This window comes from Cetorhinus maximus, chromosome 21 (assembly GCF_964194155.1).
Source record: "Cetorhinus maximus chromosome 21, sCetMax3.hap1.1, whole genome shotgun sequence".
Taxonomy (NCBI): Eukaryota; Metazoa; Chordata; class Chondrichthyes; order Lamniformes; family Cetorhinidae; genus Cetorhinus; species Cetorhinus maximus.
The window spans coordinates 75,368,786-75,388,120 of NC_135899.1; the positions used below are offsets into that span (position 1 = coordinate 75,368,786).

The 19,335-nt window shown below is 43.4% G+C and overlaps 1 protein-coding gene across 5 annotated transcripts in view; it reads right to left on the minus strand.

Annotated features, from left to right (window-relative positions):
- Nucleotides 1-19,335, minus strand: part of LOC144696002 (arf-GAP with SH3 domain, ANK repeat and PH domain-containing protein 2-like) — a 158,936-nt gene that overhangs the window by 111,222 nt on the left and 28,379 nt on the right. For 4 of the 5 annotated variants that reach the window (XR_013580053.1, XR_013580054.1, XM_078567163.1 and 1 more), the window contains exons 4-9: nt 18,287-18,361; nt 17,591-17,707; nt 14,593-14,642; nt 9,363-9,492; nt 4,183-4,268; nt 2,505-2,580 (exon numbers count right to left, since the gene is read on the minus strand). Coding sequence is in view for 3 of the 5 variants with exons in the window: in XM_078567163.1 (XP_078423289.1) it covers nt 2,505-2,580; nt 4,183-4,268; nt 9,363-9,492; nt 14,593-14,642; nt 17,591-17,707; nt 18,287-18,361 (534 nt within the window). In the remaining 2 variants the exon portion in view is untranslated. The remainder of the gene's footprint in view (nt 1-2,504; nt 2,581-4,182; nt 4,269-9,362; nt 9,493-14,592; nt 14,643-17,590; nt 17,708-18,286; nt 18,362-19,335) is intronic. The other variant, XM_078567164.1, reaches the window with a different exon arrangement.

The following is a 19,335-nucleotide window of genomic DNA, read 5'->3' on the forward strand; positions in this document are numbered from 1 at the left end:
AGGAGATTGCAGGGGCCCTGACATCAATTTTCAAATCCTCTCTGGCCACAGGAAAGGTGCCAGAGGACCGGAGGACAGCTAATGTGGTACCATTATTCAAGAAGGGTGGTAGGGATAAACCAGGGAACTACAGGCCAGAGAGTCCATCAGTGGTAGGGAAACTTTGGGAAAAAATTCTGACGGACAGAATTAATTTCCACTTGGAGAGGCAAGGATTAATCAAGGATAGTCAGCATGGCTTTGGCAGGAGGAGATCATGTCTAACAAATTTGATTGAATTTTTCGAGGCGGTGACTAGGTGCATAGATGAGGGTAGTGCAATTGACGTGGTCTACATGGTCTTTAGTAAGGCTTTTGACAAGGTCTCGCATGGGAGACTGGTAAAGAAGGTAAGAGTCCATGGGATCCAGGGCAATTTGGCAAATTGGATCCTAAATTGGTTTGATGGCTGGAGGCAGAGGGTGGTGGTCAAAGATTGTTTTTGTGACTGGAAGCCTGTGTCCAGTGGCGTACCGCAGGATTTGGTGCTGGGTGCCTTGCTGTTTATAGTGTACATTAATGATCTAGACTTGAATGTAGGAGGTATGATCAGTAAGTTCGCAGATGACACGAAAATTGGTGGTGTGGTAAATAGCAAGGAGGAAAGCCTTAGACTACAGGACGATATAGACTGGCTGGGCAGATGAGTGGAACAGTAGCAAATGGAATTTAATCCTGAAAAGTGGGAGGTGATGCATTTTGGGAGGACTAACAAGGCAAGGAAGTACACGACGAATGGTAAGACCCTAAGAAGTGCAGAGGATCAGAGGGACCTTGGTGTACATGTTCATAGATCCTTGAAGGCAGCAGGACAGGTAGATAAGATGGTTAAGAAGACATATGGAATACTTGCCTTTATTAGTCGAGGCATTGAATACAGGAGCAGGGACATTATGCTGGAGCTGTATTAAACACTAGTTAGGCCACAGCTGGAGTACTGTGTGCAGTTCTGATTGCCACACTATAGGAAGGATGTGATTGCACTGGAGAGGGCGCAGAGGAGATTCACCAGGGTGTTTCTGGGCTAGAGTGTTTCAGCTCTGAAGAGAGACTAGATAGGCTGTGGTTGTTTTCCTTAGAGCAGTGAAAGCTGAGGGGGTTGGGTACCTGATTGAGGTGTATGAAATTATGAGGGGCATAAATAGGATAGATAGGAAGAAATTTTTCCCTTTAGTGGACGGGTCAATAACCAGGGGGCATAGATTTAAGGTAAGGGGCAGGAGGTTTAGAGGGGACTTGAGGAAAATCTTTTTACCCAGAGGGTGGTGGGAATCTGGAACTCACTGCTTGAAAGGGTGGTAGAGGCAGGAACCCTCACAACATTTAAGTAGTATTTAGATGAACACTTGAAACGTCATAGTATACAAGGCTACGGGCCAAATGTTGGAAAACGGGATTAGACTAGATAGGGGCTTGATGACTGGCGGGCACACGATGGGCCGAAGAGCCTCTTTCCGCGCTGCAAAACTCTACAACCGAGTTCCAAGTATTTACAATATCAGCATTTACACAGTAACTTGCATTTCTACAGCACTTTTAATGTGGTAGAACATCGCAGGGCGCTTCACAGAAACATAAATCAGACAAAAATTGGCAAAGAACCACATAAGCAGATATTAGGATAGATGACCAAAAGCTTGATCGAAGAAGTAAATTTTAAGGAAGAGCTTAAAAAGGGGGAAAGGGCGGGAGGCAGGCAGAAAGAAGTTGATGGAAACAATTCCAGAGCCGAGGGCCTAGGCACAGCCAGCAATGGTGGAACGAAAAATGTCAAGGATGTGTAAGAGACTAGAAATGGAAGAGTGTAGAGATCTTAGAGAGTTGTTGGGCTGCAGGAGTTTAAGGAAGGAGGAATCGAACATGGAAAAGAGAATTTTATTTATGCAAAACTTCATTGCATTCTTGGAACATCTGAAAATACTAAAATACTTTGGAGTGCAGGAACTATGGGCTGGATTTTATAGGGTGCCTCGTTCCCGTCCCCCGCCCTCAAATAAAAAGTCAGTTTATGCTCAGTGTGGCATTAATTGGTTCAGGATGAGATTTCCACCCCCAGTCGAATTCGCTGGCACCTCTGTAGTCCCAGCAGCAACAGGTTCAAGTAGTGGCTACTGCTGGGACTACACACAGTACCCAAAGAGAGGAGATCATGGAAGCCGGACTGAAGGCAAGTCCAGGGTATCGGCAAAGCCTGGCTGGCCCCAGCAGGGGAGGGGGTGGTGGTGAGGATGGTGGGAGGGAGGCTTAAGAGGGTGTATGGCTTTGGTGGTGGTGGTGGTGTTGCCTCTCATGGGCACACCCCCACCTTGGCAGATGTCAGCCTGCCCACTAAAAGCTGTCAGGCTACCCGTTTGGCTTGGGCTTCCCCCTGTCATGGGTTAAATAGCAGCAGGGTGCAGGGTAAGGCATTAAGTGGTCATTAATTGGCCTCCACCACCCCTCGAAAAACGAAAGAGAATACTCACCGAGTGTACAATCACAGCCAATTTTTCCACAAAAGGAGTCAAACTCTCTGCTGCCTTGAGACCATCCTGGAAAAAACTTTTTTAAAAAAAGAAATCTTTAGAAAAGGCAAGTAAAGGCCTTGCATTGGCCCGCACATGATAGCTTCAGAGTTCACGATCCAAATCGCTGTGCAGGCAGTATATCCCATGTTTTCAGTACTCGGGGAAATGTATATGGAAAACGAAACATCTTACATTTATTTTAAATAAATCTTTTGAATGAAAGAAGAGCTGAATGTTACACATCAAGAAATGGATCACTGCGATGTCCCTCATGAGCTGATGGTAAAGTTATCAGCTGGTACAGAACACCTCCACACAGAAGGCACCAACCCCAACTCTGTGCTCAGGTCTCAGGTTCGACCCCCACTCTTGTGCTCAGGGTAGCTGGTCTTGGCTGGATTGTTGTACATTTTATATCTCTGAACAATGCAGAGATGACACTAGTTGCAAAAAGTTTATTTACAGAAGTTTTAAAATATCTCTGCAAACACAAAATGTCTGCACTCATGCTTACAGCGCAGCTTCTCTGTCTTTCTGTTTACTCAAGCTCAGAGTCAACACCCAGGCTCAACTAATCAAGCACAGTGAGCATAGATTGGCTACCAGACTCTCAATAATTAGACCATTGAATACTACAGAGGTCACAAACAAAATCACTATCCAGTGACTTTTTGTAGACAGAACACATGCCGAGAGTGTGGGACTGCCCAGGATTGTGAAATGGTCTGTTAAAACTCAGCCTGGAGGAACAGGCACTGTGTGTGGGGGAGGTGGGGGGAAGTGGGGAAATCAGCCAGCAGCTTTAGCATAAGAGAGAAGAAAAAAACTGAAAAGATTAAAAAAGCAGATTTGTAGTGTAATATTTTGCAGAGGCCTCACTACAATGAAAACACCTTCCCCCCTAGGTCTATCACTGTAGGTTACAGCCAAACCTCCATCAGTACAAAGCTCACTGGAGGTTTACACTGCACTCAATTTAAAAAAAATCTACACAAGCTACAACAGTGACTTCAAGCCAAACAGCAAAATACTGAGGGTTAGAAACATGAAATAGAATCGGAAGATGCTGGAAACACCCAGCAGGTCAGGCAGCACCAGTAGAAAAAATAAGTTAGGGTTAATGTTTCAGAGAGGACAGAGGGGTCACTGATACGAAACATTGATCCGAACTGTTTAAATAATCCTCAATTACATCTCAAACTTTGATTTGAATTTCAGCCCGCAGATTAAGTTCAAGAATGTCTGGGACATTGCAAGTCTTTTCGGGGTGGGGGAGTCCAAAATAAGCGGGCATAAATTGAAAATGAGAACTAGGCCAGATGTGTCAGGAAGGACTTCTTCACACAAAAAGTGTAGCAGAAATCTGGAATTGTCTCTCACCGCAAAAAGCTGTTTAGGCTTGGGGTCAATTGACATTTTCATGGGCTGAGATCAAAAGATCGTTTTTGTTAGGTTAAAGGTATTAAACAGCTATGAAACCAAGGTGGGTAAATGCAGTTAAGATACAGATCGCCCTGATCTAATTGAATGATGGAACAGACTCGAGGGCTGAAAGGCATCCTCCAGATCCCATGCTCCTGGATTGGTGATGCCAACCTTCATATACAAATAATGGGTCAGCTGAAAATAAACTTACTTTTGTTGAGCATGGAAGTACTTGATGAGACTCTGGAGGAGGTCAGGGCCTTCTCGCATCTTTATTTCATTCACCTTGAGAAGATACTGCAAAACAAACAAATCGCAAGTTCACATTGAGAACCTCCTCTCACCTCACCTCCACACTTCCCTAATTAAAATATGAAATGGGGATTCTGCAGAACTCGCAGATAGACAACATGAAGGCGTCATCAAGAGGGAAGGTTGTGAGTGACAATGGTTGCAAAAGTAGGGGGCAGATCAGAGGTGATTTGCTCCATGATGTTAGTAGGTAGAGAAAGAAAAAGGATCTTGCAATTACTAATGCTTTCTAATGTCTCAGAGAAAAGGGGTCCAAGTACTTCACATTCAAATCATCTGTTGGCAGTACAGAACTTGATTATTGCTGAAAAGTGACATGTCAAAGCTTTTTGTCTTGCACTCCTCAGGACACTTTGCAAGAATACCAATACAAGGGGAAAACAACAATTTACACTGTATGTGAAGAGAGTGCTGATTGGTTGACAAGTGGACTCTGGTTGGTAGAGGCTTTGCCATAGAGAATGCACCAATTTGATGGTGATTGACAGTTAACTGCGGGCATTGTTTGAAATTTAAACCAGGCAGCATGACCCTGATTGGTCAAGGCATTGACCTGAGGAATGAGTCGACAAATGGCTGTCATTTATTTTGTTTAGCTGAAATAAGTGCAATGTGTGTACATGTTCTGTCTGCAAAGAACAGGGCCCTGTGTATTAATATATGTAGCTTCCAGTACATGCAAATGCACCAAACTGCAAGCCCGACTGACAATATTAAATTGGTTGTCAGTGTCTTTCTTAGCACACTGAGGATTATTCAGCAAATGTTGTCCAATCACAGAATTATATCTAATGTTGGACACTGTGTTTTGAGTTTTGCAAGCATGAGCTGGTTGGGTACAGTTTGTACCTTTCCTGTTGTGAACAGTGGCTGGGACATGCTGTTTGATACGATCCACCAGTCTTTGGGACATACGGCCTACATACCTAGCATCACATTGGCACTGAAATTCATACACCACATTACCACTAACAGGATGCTGCCATCAAGCCAAAAAGATGTTCTGCCTATCACACAAATGAATAATGTGGTATATATTTGCAAGAACTGGGCCTAGAGGGGATCCCATGGCAACACCATCTGTTTGGGCAGACATGGTATCATTAAAACTGAACTCAACTGCGCGAGTTGCTGAGTTCATAAGTTCAATGAATACTGATTGACACAATGATGGTGTGTCTAGATCACCATGATATAGTGCTGAAGTGCAAATGTCTATGGCTTCCTTAAGTGCAACATAGGTGAATAGACTAGCAATGTCAAATGAGCACATGGACACAACATTGCTATCGGGACAGGAATAGTTATCCTTAACAAGTGTCACTATATCAACAAAGTGCACACCATTCTTAATGTCGGGTCTAAATTCGTTTCCATTGGACCTGCCGCTCAACATGACCAGACAGTCTTGCTCGAAAGTAATCTAAAAAATGCTTGCTGGACTTGTGTAAGAGCGATGAGCTGGTGAGTGATACATATGACAGGGTTCATCCTCACAGTTCGTTACATCTGCGTATGTATTGGCTGCCCAAGACACACAAAAGTGATGTCCCTTTATATGCACTATTTTACCTATGACTAGTTCTGCACAACCTGAATTGGCTAAATGGTTGGGTGAATTATTACAACCCGTTTTGAACAAGTTTTCTAGATACACAGTGAAGGATTCCTTCACATTTGCGAAGGCCATACAGCACTTGCATATCAATAACATTGCTGTGTTCCTGCGCTCATTTGACACTGCTAAGCTTTTCACCAATGTTTCACTTAAGGAAGCCATAGATATTTCCACTGCAGCACTATATCATGGCGATCTAGACCCACCAACATTACATGAATCAGCATTCATTGAACTTATGAATTCAACAACTTGTGCAATTGAGTTCAGCTTTAATGACTCTATGTATGCTCAAATAGATGGTGTTGCCGATGGGGACCCCTCTAGGTCCAGCTCTCACAAACATTTATGTTGGGTTCTATGAGAAACATTGTCTTTGATGGAATGACAGCTAACCTCCTACCACTTGCATATTTTCAATACGTGGATGATACGTTTGCTATATTAAAATCCATAGCTGCAGGTCCTAATGGGCTCCATCCTGTGCTCAAATTCACCTTTGAAATGGGGCAGTGAAATGAACTCTCCTTCTTTGATGTACTTGTTGAGAAATCTGTCAGGGGGTTCTCTACCATGGTCTAACGCAAGCATATCTTCACTGGCCGATACAGGTGTTGGGATTCTTACAGTTCCACCCACTATAAGCTCAGTCTTATCGGCAACCTCATAAATGGAGCCTGAGCCATTTGCTCACCATGCAAACTTGATGCTGAAATAAGGTGCAATGGCATCCTGCGGGATAATGGCTACCCTGATTAGATCATTTTGCGCTGTGTATTGCATAAACTCATGAAAGGGCCTAAGGACATCACTTTCAATCCTTAAGAGTGCCTAGTCTACCTCAGGTTACCCTAGAAGGGCAAGGTATCTCAAACAATTGAGCAACAGGTGAAGCTAGCTGTTTCACGCTGCTACTATGCAGTAGCAACACGAGTGGTATTCACCACTAACAGGATACTGCCATCAAGCCAAAAACACATTCTGCCTATCACACAAATGAGTAATATGGTATATGAATTTCAGTGCCAGTGTGATGCTAGGTATGCAGGTCATACATCCCAAAGACCAGCAGATCGTATCAAACAGCATGCCCCAGCCGCTGTTCACAATGGGCAAGGTACAGACTGTACCAACCAGTCCATCCTTGCAAAATTCAAAACACAGTGTCCAACATTAGAAGTAATTCCGCAATTGGACAAGATTTGCTAAATAATCCTCAGTATGCTAAGAATTACGCTGACAACCGATTTAAGATTGTCAGTCGGGGTCACAGTGAGGTGTGTTTGCGTGTACTGGAAGCTAAATATAATAATACACAGGGCCCTGTTCTTTGCAGACGGAAAGAACATGTACACACATTGCACCTGTTTCAGCTGAACAAGTGACAGCCATTCACTGACTCATTCCTCAGGGCAATGCCTTGACCAATCAGGGTAAAGCTGCCTGGTTTCAATTTCAAACAATGCTTGGCAGTTAACTGTCAGTCACCATCAGTGGTGCATTCTCCAATGCAATGCCACTTGCCAACCAATCAGCAGTCTCTTCACATACAGTATAAATTGCTGCCTTCCCTTTATATTGGTATTCTTGAGTGTGTCCTGATGAGTGCAAGACGAAAAGCTTAGACGTGTCTCTTTTTTCAGCAAATTCTGTACTACCAAAAGACAGAGCTAAGCGATCCCACAACCAATGGATCAGATCAAAGCCCTGCCACATCCAGTTGTGAATGGTGGTGGGGGATCAAACAGCTCACCAGAGGAGGAGGCTCCACAAATGATGGGAGAGTCCAGCACATCAGTGCAAAAGATAAAGCTGAAGCATTTGCAACAATCTTCAACCAGAAAGATGATTCATCTCGGCCTCCTCTGGAGGTCCCCAGTATCACAGGTGCCAGTCTTCAGCCAATCCGATTCACTCCATGTGATATCAAGAAATGGCTAAAGGAATTGGATACTGTAAGGGCTATGGGCCCTGACAATATTCCAGTAATAATACTGAAGACTTGTGCTCCAGAACTTGCCGCGCTCCTAGCCAAGCTGTTCCAGTACAGCTACAACACTGGCATCTACCCGGCAATGTGGAAAATTGCCCAGGTATGCCTCATCCACAAAAAGCAGGACAAATCCAACAAAGCCAATTACCGCCCCATCAGTCTACACTCCATCATCAGTAAAGTGATGGAAGGCGGCCATCAACAGTGCTATCAAGCGACACTTGCTTAGCAATATCCTGCTCAATGACGCTCAGTTTGGGTTCCACCAGGGCCACTCAGCTCCTGACTTCATTACAGCCTTGGTTCAAACATGGACAAAGGAACTGAATTCCAGAGGTGAGGGGAGAATGACTGCCCTTGACATCAATGCAGCATTTGACCAAGTGTAGCATCAAGGAGCCTTAGCAAAACTGGAGTCAATGGGAATCAGGGGGAAACCTCTTGACTGGTTAGAGTCATACCTAGCACAAAAGAAGGTGGTTGTGGCTGTTGGAGGTCAATCATCTCAGCTCCAGGACATCACTACAGGAGCTCCTCAGGATAGTGTACTCGGCCCAACCAATCTCAGCTGCTTCGCCAATGGCCTTCCTTCCATCAGAATTACCTTCCTTCCATCAGAAGTGGGGATGTTTGCTGATGATTGCACAATGTTCAGCACCATTTGCAATCCTCAGATACTGAAGCAGCTCATGTCCAAATGCAGAAAGACCTGGACAGTATCCAAGCTTGGGCTGACAAGTGGCAAGTTAACATTCGTGCCACATAAGTGCCTGGATGAGTGCAGCTCCAACAACACTCAAGAAGCTTGACACCATCCAGGACACAGCAGCCCACTCAATTGGCACCCCATCCGCAAACATTTACTCCCTCCACCACCAACGCAAAGTGACAGCAGTGTGTGTACTATCTACAAGATGCACTGCAGGAACTCACCAAGCCTCCTCAGACAGCACCTTCCAAACCCATGACTGCTACCACCTAGAAGAACAAGGACAGCAAATGCATGGGAACACCACCACCTGGAAGTTCTCTTCCAAGCCACACACCATTCTGACTTTGAAATATAGCACCATTCCTTTACTGTCACTGAGCCAAAATCCTGGAACTGCCTCCCTAACAGTGCTGCGGGTGTACCTATACCATATGTGGACTACAGTGGTTCAAGAAGGCAGCTCACCACCACCTTCTCGAGGGCAATTAGGAATCGGCAGTAACTGCTGGCCTAGCCAGCGGCAACCACATCACATGAACGATTAGAAAAGCAACAAAAAAAAGTGCATTTTTTATTAAACTGAGGCTCTCTCCCCTCTCAGATAGACGGCTCCAATCCAAAATTACTTCGTGAGCCATGAGCATTATGGAAAGCCCAGAGATCATGAAAAGTGCAACATAAACAAGGCAGCTTTCTTCCTAGCATTGTAGGTAGATTTAAGAAAATCCTTAAAATAAAAATCTAGTCACAGCTCACCTCGCACATTTGGAGCTGGAATATTTTTCGCTCTTTCTCCAGATCATCCGCGATTTCTGCGGGACTGATTTCCAAACGATTCAATCCGAATTGCTTGGCGCGGTCTTTCTTCTCCTTTTCAATCTTATTGCTGAAAAGCAAAAAAAAAAATTGATTCAAAACAGGGAAAACAAAGGTGCTCAGCTGACTGCGCTCAACGTTACTGAGAAACACAGTAGCTGGTGCAAAAAAACAGAAAATGCTGGAAAAACTCAGCAGGTCTGGCAGCATCTGTGTGAGACACAGATGCTGCCAGACCTGTTGAGCTTTTCCAGCATTTTCTGTTTTTATTTCAGATTTCCAGCATCAACACTATTTTGCTTTTACACTGGTAATTGGTGTTTCCTGTTCCAAGTGACTACAGTCATTGCACAAGCAGGTTTCTCCCCCAGTGATTTCGAGGTGCTTTTCCTTCATGACAGCCGTCGACAGCTGACACAAATTATAATGTGACCATAAAATGGGGGTTTCCAGACATGGTGTAGACACTCGCTCCTGGGTCACAGTCCAATTCATCTGAATCGAGAGGTTATAACTATCTGGAAAGACTGAACAGGCTTGGGCTCTTTTTCTCTTGGAATAGGGAAGACTGAGAGGTGACATGGTAAGGGTTTGAAATATTAGGCATAGGGAAGACGTTTCCACGTCTGAGGGGATCCAAAACTAAGGGGCATAAAGAACTTAGCCACTAGTAAATCCAAAAGAGTTCAGGAGAAACTTATTTTACCCAGTGAGTGGTTGGAATATGGAACTTGCTACCACAAAGAGCAATTGAGGCAAATGGCATAGATACATTTAAGGGGAAGGTGGGTAAACATATAAAAGGGAGAAAACAAAAGGATATGCTAATTGGGTTGAGATGAAGTAAAATGGGAGGAGATTCATCGTGAACATAAAATCGTTGGATTGAATGGCTTGTTTGTGCTGTAAATTCAATTAATGGTGTAATTGAAGGAAGAAAATTAATATTGTATTGTCCCACATCTCTGCTCTCCTAAAAAGCACATTTGGAGGTCTGACCAGAAAATGGAGACCTGATCTTCAACACATACCCGGGTAACTCAGGGAAACAACAGTATGAACAAGATTGGCACACTCAGATGGATCGGATATTGACTTCTCAAAACTGGTTTCAAATGCCTCTGAAGATAAACAGATGATAGCTTTCTCTGAATTTAAATAGTAATCAAATACTCGCATCTCTCTTGGGTTCATGAAGCCCTCCCACTTAGTTTTGGGAAGTTGAAACTAGGCTGCCAGTGTTCCACTTACTTCCTCTTCACCTGTAGGCAGCTCACCTACCCCAACAGCAGCTTTAAAACCAGCCTACATAAACAGTTGCTCTAACGTACCACACACAAAGAAAACACAACTTGCATTTGTAAAGCACCTTTAATCTCAAGCAGCTTCAGAGGGGTGTAATTAGACATGGTTTGACACTGTGCCATCCGAGATATCAAAACAGACTAAAAACTTGGGGTCAAATGAGATAGGTGTTAAGGGCCATCTTAACAAGGAGGAAGGAAAGTGTTGGGGGAGGATTTGGCTGGGATTTCCAGGGTTTAGGGCCTATACTGGATGAAAGCATGGCTGCCAGTGCGGCAAAGGAAGTAGGGAATGCACAAAAAGTCAGAGTTGGAAGAAAGCAGATATTTTGGAAGGTTGTGGGGTTGGGGGAGGTTAGAGAGATAGGTAGGGGCAAGAAAATTGTGGGATTTGAACACAAGAATTAGATTTTTTTTTTATAAATGAGGCATTGCCAAACTGGGAGCTAATGTAAGTTGGCGAGCACAGGGGTGTTGGGTGAATGGACTCTGAGACTGATGATGCCTGCAGCAGAGATTTGGTTGTGTTCAAGTTTATAGAGGATTGGAGGCCTTTCCCCTTAATTCTCATTCTAACTGGTAGAGATGCACTATGTAAAAACGGTGCATGGAAGGGCGAGCTAACTGGCCAATATGGTGAGGCTGGGTGCGCAGTGTACTCAATATCACAGCACCTGACAAGGGCAAGGGTCCCTTACATTATCAAAAGGATCTGTCCAGTAAGTCGTAATGTACAACTCAAAGCACAAGCCAAGGGCTTCAGAGAACGGAAACAGTGTGAAAAGTCTGCACTACAAATACAAACATAGCATGGAATTGAGAAATGTCAGGGTGAGAGATTGTGCACGTGCCTGCTCTGTCTCAGTCAAATAATCTGCAAACTTTCACTGTCTATGCCTCTGGGCACAATAGCCCACATGGATTGAGATGCTGGAGAGAATTTCGCATTAATGTAACTGCACCTCCGAAAAGAGCAAAGGTATAAAAATATATGTTCTATTGTTCAATTCCTTTCCCCCCCCAAATCTGCTGACTCTTTCTTAACACCATGGCTCAGTGGATAGCACTCTCACCGGAGTCAAAAGGTTGTGGATTTAAGTCCCACTCCACAGACTTGAGAACATGACCCAAGTTCAGATGCCAAATGCAGTACTGAGGGAGAGCTGCACTGTCAGGACTTCCTGTAATTCGATTGAGACATTAAACCAAGGCCCCATCTGACCTCTCAGGTGAGCATAAAAGATTCCATGGTGCTATTTAAAAGAGCAGGGGAGTACTCCTCTGTGTCCTTGCCAACCTCAACCAAAATAATAATAATAAAACAGATTATCTGATCTCATCACATTGCTGCCTGTAGGATCTTGCTATGCACACATTAACTTCCATGTTTCTACATTACAACAGGGTGTATAGTTCCAAAAAAAGGTACTTCATCAACTGTAAAATGCCTTGGGACATCTTTAGGTTTTGAAAGGTTCTAGATAAATCCAAGTTCATTATGGCTTTTTACCCTATTTCCCCTTCTCTCTCTCTATCTCTCACTCTACTCATCATCGCTGCACTTCATATTTTGTACAGGTTTGTAAGGCTGTGCTGTATATTGTGCACCACACAAACACAATACAAGAAGCATTAGGCAGTGACTGAAATAAGTATCAAATAATTAAAATGTCAAGAATTTTTTTAACTTAAAAACAGCAAAAGTTCCTTTTTCCAACTCAAGACTTATTTCTATGTTTTCAAGGCTAAGTTTCACAACCACTTCCCATTTATCAGCTCGCCAAACATTTCTTAAACGTGAGGGACGGGAAGTTAAAAACAAAAAAAATCAAGTCACTTTAACCGTTTTAATTCTCTCTCCTCCTCAAAAAAAAAATACCATACACTTCATCAAACAACTTTCGGTATTAGACAATATTTAACACTAAAAAATTGCAGAATGAGACTGTAACCTTCTCAACAGAAGTTTGGATTAGAAGTAATTTTGCAGTGGAAAAGAAAAGTCAGTTGTCAGGAACCAACAGCACAACAATTATTCCCAATGGAAAACCCTGAGATGATGAGGGAAAGTTTCATCCTGGAGCAAACGGCAAATGGGTTTCCTCAACAGGAAGTAAATTCATAGCAATTCAAAATTCAGGTCAAAGGGCACAGGAAACTCTTACTCACACAAGTCCCAGGTGCTTGCTGGGTAGGATTGCCAGTTATCCGGTTTTGAGCCCAAGCTTTCATGAAATTTCTAAAACTTAACCGAATACCAATGATTCAGAAAACAGTTTTTACTCCACCAATTGAAGACAGATGCAGAAGATTCCAATCAAAATTTTCATTAATAAAAGCAAATATTGGAACACAAAGCAACGATTCCAGCCCCTGCCTAGAGCCAGAGCAACTCAGAGCACCACTTATCCAGTACCTCATCACATCTCTCAAATGCCTCAAGGCAGCTCACAAATCACTTTTAAGTAATTGAAGACCTTTGAAAAGGATGCAGCAAATATTTACTAGAACAGTAACAGGAACCAGGGTCTTCAGTTACGCGGAGAGACTAGGGAAACTGGGACAGTTCTCCTTAGAGCAGAAAAGTTTTAAAGTAAAATTTAGTAGGGGTGCTCATAATCATGAAGGGTTTTGATAGAATAATTTGGGAGAAATTCCTTCTACTGACTGAAGGGTCAATAATCAATGGACACAGATTGAAGGCAATTGGCAAAGGAACCAGATGGAAGAGGGGTAGAATTTATTTTTAAAAAGCAGCGAGTTATTCTGAACTGGAATGCACTTCCTGAAAATATGGCAGAAGTAGATTCAATTATGAATTATGGGAAAAGAGCAAGGGGGCGGGATGAATTGGAGAACTCTTTCAAAGAGCTGGCATAAGCATGTTGGGCTGAATGGTGCCTGTGCTTTAAGATTCTATGGCTCCAAGTACAGTGATGTTTTTTATTTTTCATTTATGCAATTTGGGCGTCACTGGCTAGGCCAGCACTTATTACTCATCCCTAATTGTCCTTCAGAAGGTGGTGGTGAACTGCCTTCTTGAACCGCTGCAATCCCTGTGGTGTAGGTGCACCCACACTGCTGTTAGGGAGGGAATTCCAGGATTTTTGACCCAGCGACAGTGAAGGAACGGCGATATGTTTCCAAGTCAGAATGGCAAATGGCTTGCCTTGGAAATGTAATGGCCATTCCTTCACTGTCGCAATGTAAGGCAATGGGGTGAATGACCAGTAAAACCATTTTGTTTTTTGATAGAATTAGTTGATGCAGCAACATGGAATCTAATCGCAAAACAAGGCCTCATTTTAATCTTAGTGTGTCAATGTCTCAGTTGGTAGGAGCACTTGCCTTTGAATCACAAGGTTCCAGATTCGAGTCCCACTTCAGGGCATTAAGCTGACAAAATCAAAACTGACGCTCCAGTGCAGTACTGAGGGAGCATTGCACTGGTCAGGAGTGTCGTCTTTTGGGTGAGACATCAAATGGAGGTCCCATCTGCCTGATTGGGTGGAGGAAAAAGATCTCATGGCACTGTTTCAAAGAAGAGCAGGGGGGTTATCCCTGGTTTCTTGGCCAATATTTATCCCTCAATCAACATCAAAAAACAGATTATCTGCTCATTATCACAGTGCTGTTGTTGGACACAAATTAGCTACATTACAACAATTCCTACATTACAACAGTGACTACCCTCCAAAACATGACTCATTGGCTATGAAGTGCTTTGAGATGTCCGATAGTCATGAAAAGCACTATATAAAAAAAGTATTTCCTTTTTCTTTCTTTTTATCTGACGAATGCCATCTCAAAAATGAATCTTCTTATATTCCTTCATTAATAGCTGTTTCCATAGATCTGATACTTACACTTTGGTTTCATAGTCTTTCCAGGCTTTTTCAATGAGTTTCTTCGGGTCCTGTAGACAAAGAATAAAGAACAGTTTAATTTGCCTCACCTCTAAATGAGTTGCAAAGACAACATCCTGCCATGAACACTTTAACCACAGAAAATGGTTCATCTTCAAGGACCAAGGACATTCTGGAAGAATGTGTGTTTTAAAAGACGCTGTCCCTTAAAGGGTTAATGCAGGACTCTGATTGCTATACCTGGAAAAAGCATCCTTTTACAAGAAAGCATAATTAAATAGTTGGGGGAAAAGAAGCTGGAAATCTTTTGACCCTGGTGGACTGTGTATTCATGAAAGCTTGGGCTCAAAACCGGATAACTGGCAATCCTACCCAGCAAGCACCTGGGACTTGTGTGAGTAAGAGTTTCCTGTGCCCTTTGACCTGAATTTTGAATTGCTATGGATTTATGGCTCCGGGAAAAAAAAACCTGGGCCTGGAAGAGTGTGTCTAAAAATTGGTTTTGGTTTTGCTTTGAGGAGAGAAGGACCAACTGCTTGAGAAGGAAGGTGGCAGCCTTTTTGCAGTCCAGAGCTGTAGTGAATATATGCTGCTCCTGCATTGCTCTGCATGCTGGAATAAGTACCCTCGAATATTCCTTGTGTCTGCCTGAAAAGCAGTGCCAGAGTCATTGTTTCGTGGATCAGTGCTGAGAGACCAACCATTTAATCTGGTTGCCATTTCAAGGACTCCCACCATCTATTCTTTGCCTTTGAACCATTGATTTTTAATCTTTGGCAGAATTCCTCCATTTCTATTTTGTGTGTGTGCGTGTACACTCGCTCCATACTGTATGTTGATCAGCTTTGCCTTTCTATTCGGAGGGTAAATAATTGGCCATTTGTGATTAGACTTGAACATTCAAACTAATGTTGTGACCTGTGAAGTGTGGGGTTAGATCAACTGCGCACTCCTCCCACCTCGGTTGTAACAATCCACCTGCCAGCCTGGAGATTGCGACCCAGAGTCAGTGATAAGGAGCTCCTTCTCACACAGCCACAAAGCACACATGTCGGGACTCAATAATATTAGGCAATGGATCAACCAGATAACTCAAAGGGGAATCTGCGTTGAAGCTCAGCCTCCAAAAACACCACAGTTAGACAATGCAGCAACACGATAAGATTAGAATTTCAGATTAAATGCATTCATAGCAGCAGGCTCAATATCATCACATTGTCAACCACATCATTTAATCCTCCTCTCTTAACAAGCATAATCGCCTCTCAGTCCATTTTATCTCAACTGCTTTTCTCCAGAAAGCAGGCTGATATCATTAACATTATTTGCAGAAATTCTAAGTCAGGTCAAGATCAGAGGCACAATGGGCCGAATGGCCTCCTTTTGTGCTATATTATTTGATATATAACCAACCAGTGTGTTGTTCCTCAGGCTCCAACTCAATCCAAACTGACTAAAGAGGGCTTTATTTAAACAGGAGACTGAACGTCTCCCTCTCTCTCATCAGCTGAAAGACTCCAAAGCAGGTCACAGATTAGGTTACAAATTCATAACATCCATTGCCCTGCACCTCAACACCAAATTGCCAACCATACACACAAGATAGGTCACCAGGACTGCTAGCGTATAAAATGCCACATTAGTACTGTAAGAGATGCTCATAGCAGGCTAGGGGGTTAATGTACATGGTGGGTGAAAGTAAAAGGAGCATTTGGCCACATTGGACTGGACATAGAAAACCTCAATTTGACATTAAGTGGAAAGTGTGAGAAAAATATGTTCCACGTCTCAGTGGTGACTTCTGCTGAAATGTTAAAACAAATATAACTTCCCTTTGTGTGGCCAGTTTCCAATGACATTACAGCTCACACACACAGCTGTCAGATCAGTGAAGAGTGAATGTTAACCTTCCACTAAATTACAGACACACTGTTCAATCTCAGACTGTGACTCAAGTCAAAAGGCGGCAATCCCATTTCAGAATCCTGCCCAAGTACAAAGGCCTATTCAGGTAATTTGATTTTAAAGGGGGGGGTGCCATGTTTCAAGGAAACCTAGAGTATGAATAACTTTCACATCAGCACCTGGAGTGACTCCAGGAGTTGGAGTCTAGGTGACACCCAAAGGCTGGCAGCATTTCCTCCAGTGCCATGCCCCACCCCTCTTCCGCCATCAATGCCAATTCTAGTGAAGCTTCACTCCAACAGCTGCCAGAGTGAACATAAAAAGGGGCTCTAATTTGTATCAAATTGATCCACACACACACGCACCTCTTGCCTATGTCAAGTCAGTTGGCTGAGACTACATGTAGACTGCAATATAATTGGGCTCGTCATCCAAGATCGAGGGGAGGGCAGAAATGAGTGTGGTAGCAGATTCTGTACAGTAGCTTCCAAGTGCCATCCAATAAAAACAGAATAGAGTAACCCTCTACCCGCTACCCACCACTCCACTAGTAGCAAGCAGACTGCAAGCCTTCCTGATTTATTGCGAGCTATTTAGTTACAACCATGGAATCTTGCAAGAGGTCCCATATAGGTCCTGAAATTCTGAGGCTGCAGAAGGCAGAGTGCAAGAATTTGAAGCAAATCCCATTAAATAAGTTATGATTCACCAACCAAAGGACAATGTTTAAAAAAAAAGGACTCATTCTAAACCCTCAGGCCCACAAAAATTTAAACCAGAACAAAACAGACTAGTGCGCGAAGTAGGAACGCCAACTCTGGCTAGACATATTCCGGTAGATTTCACCATATGACCGCCACCACCCCCCCCACCCCCCGCTCCCACCATTGGTTGGCTGACATGTCCATCTTCACACATTTATTGCTCTGCCATCCCACAGCCAATTGGAAAGCCTGACTGGATGATACTTGGCTGTCGGCCAAACAGCCTCTTCTCTCCTCCCACATCTCAAAATTTTTTATTCAAAAAAAAATGGAAAATAAATATTTATTGCTCCCGCAAGTTGTCTCTTGGGCTTGCATGCAGGACCGACCTGAAGATCAATCTTCAATTCCAAGAGACTCCAGGTCAATCCAGGAGTGTTAGCAACCCTAGATAGTTGTCTTGGCTTCAAGGTCCATGTTGCCAAGGGCTGTGTGCTGGATATTCCCTGTGGCACATCATTTGGTCATCTTGACGTGAGCAAAGTTTAATGGCATTTCACATTGCATGAAGTCAGAAAACGCAAATGTTTTACTTGTAACTCAATCTCTGCAGAAAACTCTCTCCTTTTTCCCCCTATTTTGCACAGCTTCCCTCAACAAGTAGAAAAGAGGAAAGGGGATTGAACAGTGTAGATATCCCATAAACCACACAATAGTCACGCCATAAAAATCGCCAGAGGCCATCCAACAAGAGTGAGATCCAAAGACAAGTCTCCCAACTACACGGCCAATGTTCTCCTACAACATAGTCACATTCAGTTACACACCTGGGCTAAGCAGAGTTATTCACAGAATCACAGCGCAGAAGAGGCCCTTCAGCCCATCGAGTCTGCACCGACACATGAGAAACACCTGACCTACCTACCTAATCCCACTTACCAGCACTTGGCCCATAGCCTTGAATGTTATGATATGCCAAGTGCTCATCCAGGTACTTTTTAAAGGATGTGAGGCAACCCGCCTCCACCACCCTCCCATTAAGGTTACAATTCTTCAAAGATAGATAAAAAGCGAAGTAACTTCACCCCTTTTCCTTCCTTCAAATCCCCCTTTAGCAGGCTGTCCAATGGAAAGGAGAGGATGTTGTTCATGTTTTGAGTCTGCAAACAGATTTAAAAAAAAAACACCATTAGAATAATTCATGGAAGTTGGATAATCATTTTCAGACAAGACGCGGTTTCACTGCCTGATTGGAGTCAAAAGGAAGGGGTTAAAAGGACACAATACACAAGCAGTCTTTCATGTACAAGCATGCACAATGACCACAGGAACATCACTGCCAAACCCACTACTACAACTGACACTTATATAACACCTTTAATGTAGGGCAGGTGATCATAAACTTGATCAAAGATGTAGATTACGGAGCATCTTAAATGAGGAGGGGAAGGTAGAGTGGCAGAAAGGTTTAAGGAAGTAATTCCAGAATTTAAGACCTTGGCAGCTGAAGTCTGGGGTTCGCAAGAGTCTAGAATTGGAGGAGTGGAGAGATTTCGGGAGAGTGTAGGCCTGGAGGAGTTCGAGGCCGGCTATGGAGGGATTGGAAACAAGGATGAGAACTTTTAAAAACTTGTTGCTGGACTGGGAGCCGCTGTAGGTCAACAAGCACAGAGAGGCGGGTGAACAGCATTTGGTGCAAGTTAGGATGTGGGCTTTGGATAAGCTCAAGTTTACAGAGGAGCCAAAGTGGAAGGCCGGCCAAGAGAGCAGAGAGTAGAATAGTCAAATCTGGAGGTAACAAAAGCTTGGGTGAGGGTTTTGAGCAGCAGAGGAACTAAGGAAAGCACAGGGATGGGTGATATTACAAAGCTAGAAGTAGGCAGTCTAGGTGATAGAGGGGTTATGAGGTCAGAAGTTCAGCTCAGGGTCAAGTACTGTAAACTGAAACCTGTTCTCAATAGAGATGATTTTTCCAGCCTGGTGTTACTGAACAGCAGTCAGCTGCAAGATTTTAGCTGACTTTTCCCTCTCCTCAGCCAAACATGGTCAGTTATCCAAAAAGAGGAAGAGAGGAATAAAATGTTACAAAATAGCTTCTTTTGTGGTTCTCCTTCCATCCCGTTTTCTACTTACT